Raw genomic sequence first — 3072 nt, forward strand, 5'->3', positions numbered from 1 at the left:
AGAATCGACAAGATGTGCAAAAAGTTAAAAGGTGTATATCTGTCAAAGAAACAAAACCTGCGTTTTCTCCGGATGAGGCGTTGGGGTTATTTTTATCACTTAAATTGACCAAGTGGCAATACAATACATTAAGAAAAAGTGTTAACGAAAAAGACAACAATATATTTCCATCGTATTATCAAGTGCAACATGCGAAAATGGAATGTTATCCATCAAAAAACGCTATCAAAGTGACAGAAACCTCAGCCAAAATAAAGTTACAAGCTCTACTGGATGTAACGACAAGAAGAATAATGCTGCCACTCATCATCGTAAGTATAAGCAACTAACACTTATCAGTAAATGGGGATTTGATGGTGCTTCTAATCAAGCGAATTACAAGCAAAAAATCCAAACAGACGACGACACTTCAGACAGTCAATTTGATGATTCAAGCATATTCATGGGAAGCTTAGTACCAATCAGATTGGTTTGCGGCGAACAAGTTATCTGGCAAAATGATTCCCCGAATTCATCATATTGGTGTCGTCCAATCTTTTTCGAATTTGTGAAAGAAAACAAAATAACCATATTGCAGGAAAAAAATGCCATTGAGCAAGAAATTGCTGATTTAATGGATACAGAAGTCGGGGAAATAAATATTTCACACTCTTTATTAATGACAATGATAGACGGAAAAGCAACATCAATATTATGTGACACTTCATCTCAGAGATGCGACATTTGTAAAGCCACTCCAAGTGAGATGAATAATTTATCCTTAATTGCGTCAAAACAGACTGATTTAGATCTTTGTAGATACGGATTGTCATCATTGCACATATGGATACGAATGATGGAATGCATTTTGCATATAGCTTACAGATTAACGATAAAGACATGGGCTGTGAAGGGAGACACCAAGTGTATCCTGGAAAGCAAAAAGAAAAACATACAGGATGCTTTTAAAAATAGAATGGGCCTTCTGATTGATGTTGTCAAACAAGGTCATGGCACCACCAATGATGGAAATACCGCTAGAAGATTTTTTGCAAATCCAAGCATTACTGCTGAGATAACAGGTGTTAGCGAGAACTTAATAAGGCGGTTTGCAATCATTTTAGAGGCAATTTCATCGGGCTACCACATTGATGTAGTCAAATTTCATGATTATGCTCAAGCCACTATGCAACTGTATGTAGACTTATATAGTTGGTATTATATGCCTTCAAGTGTTCATAAAGTTCTAATGCATGGTGCAGCTATAATTGAAAGTTTTAGTCTACTACCAATTGGACAGCTATCTGAAGAAGCTGCTGAAGCTAGAAATAAAGACTTTCGTAGGTACCGCCAACACCATTCTAGAAAATGCAGCAGAAAAGCTACAAATGAAGATATTTTAAACAATTTATTGATCAGCTCTGATCCACTCATTTCAACGAAACGACACAAATTTGGCAGAAAACATAAATCCTTGTCAAAAGAAGCACAAAGTTTGATCATTGAACGGGCAGAGACGTTTGATGATGACGATCAGGAAAATTTTGAAATAGCTAATGTTGATATCCTGGACACTGATTAAATTAAAACAGCTAGTTTGTATTTTTTTTACGTATTTTGTTAGGCTTTAAGGCCTAAGGGGGATACCACTTAGGGTGGTGAGGAATCGAGAACAAATGTTGAAATTGCGACCAAATCGGGGAAAATCGAGACTCGAGAGTAAGCGTAAAAATAGGACAAATATACGTGTTATGCTCATGTAAAGTCAATTACATGAGAAAATTTGAGAATTACGAGATTTTCACTGTTTTTTGTTTTTTTCCATACAAAATTAACTTTGAAAATGAATAACTCCGAAAATACTAAGTTATCTGAAAAGTCGATAGTAGTAATAGTTTCTTATAATCAATAGAAAAATCCAACTGAATGATAAAAAATTTAAAAAAATAAACTATTTTTTTTCAAATGCTAAGTCCACTACCGGCCCGTTTCGTTCCACTGTGCGGCCCCGCGAAACCAGAAGAACCGGCAAACCGGAAGAACCGATCGCCATGCCTCATGGCTACCTAGTATTGCTGCAACAACACTCGGCAGCGAGAGGTCCGTCCAAACGACCGACACCAGGTCGAGACAGTGTTGCCTCAACCAAGTGGCACATTCGGCCAGGGTGTGCAGTCACCACCCCTGAATCGCGGCACAGCGTCACCAGATCCCCCCCAACAGGCTGGTGCAGCTATGATGGTTGTGCCACACCAACCTCCATGGGAGCGTTCCCCACAGTTGTCCCAGTCCTTTGGGCTCCCAGGCCCTTCGTCACCTTCGGAGGGTTGCAGGCCCTTCCCGCCATCTTATGGTCTGCTGGCTTCCCAGCCGTTGAGCAGACCGCGCAATGCAACTCTTTCGAGCTGCATTCATTGGCCTTGTGGCCAGCAACCCCACATCGATAGCACACCTCCGCCAAGTCCATCGTTGAGTCACAAGTGGCTCGCACGTGACCCAACTTTTGGCACTTGTAGCACCTCAAAGGGCGGTCCTCTCGGATTTCAACCCGACAGGAGCTCCACCCAATGAGGAGCTTTCCTTGGCACACTTTCTGGGCGGCGGCGACCGGACACATGAGGAACATCTCCCCCAAGCCCCGTATCCCACGCCTCAAAATCTTACCCGGCTTGATCGCTTCAGCCGGGCACCCACCCATGGCAGCCACCGCCTCCGTCACATCCCTCTCAGTGACGCTGTCGTCAAGGTCCCGAATAAGGAGGTCCGCACATTTGACGGGCCTCCCCACCAAGGCCTCCCCCGACAGCACCACACGAAGCCTGTCCGCCAGGGCATCAGCCTTCTCCTCCCTGTCAACCCCCGGCACCTCCAGCATCCGAGCTCCCGTTGCCGTTAGCCGGATGCTGATAGTTGCAATACCAATCTCAGCCAGGTTTATACCATTTCTTGCCTTGAGTAGCACATCGGCATACGTCACCCCCCGCTCCACCGCCTCCCTCCGCAATGTGATGACCACTGCGGAAGTTTTCGGCGGAGTGAGCGAAGGCTGCACCCTGACAGACCTCTCTATAACTGCCACTCGCCCAGCCGAGG

At 44.0% G+C, this 3072-nt stretch overlaps 1 protein-coding gene across 1 annotated transcript; it reads left to right on the forward strand.

Moving 5' to 3' along the window:
* Positions 1-354: 354 nt before the first annotated feature.
* Positions 355-1985, forward strand: LOC125058843. Its single transcript, XM_047662989.1, has one exon. The coding sequence runs from the start codon at positions 443-445 to the stop codon at positions 1559-1561; it is 1119 nt and encodes a 372-aa protein (XP_047518945.1). The 5' UTR covers positions 355-442; the 3' UTR covers positions 1562-1985.
* The last annotated feature ends 1087 nt before the right edge of the window (positions 1986-3072 follow it).

This window comes from Pieris napi, chromosome 18 (genome assembly GCF_905475465.1).
Source record: "Pieris napi chromosome 18, ilPieNapi1.2, whole genome shotgun sequence".
Taxonomy (NCBI): domain Eukaryota; kingdom Metazoa; phylum Arthropoda; class Insecta; order Lepidoptera; family Pieridae; genus Pieris; species Pieris napi.

Excerpts from the sequence above, each read along its gene's own strand:
- LOC125058843 (XM_047662989.1), top strand. The coding sequence starts at position 443 with ATGGGAAGCTTAGTACCAATCAGATTGGTTTGCGGCGAACAAGTTATC.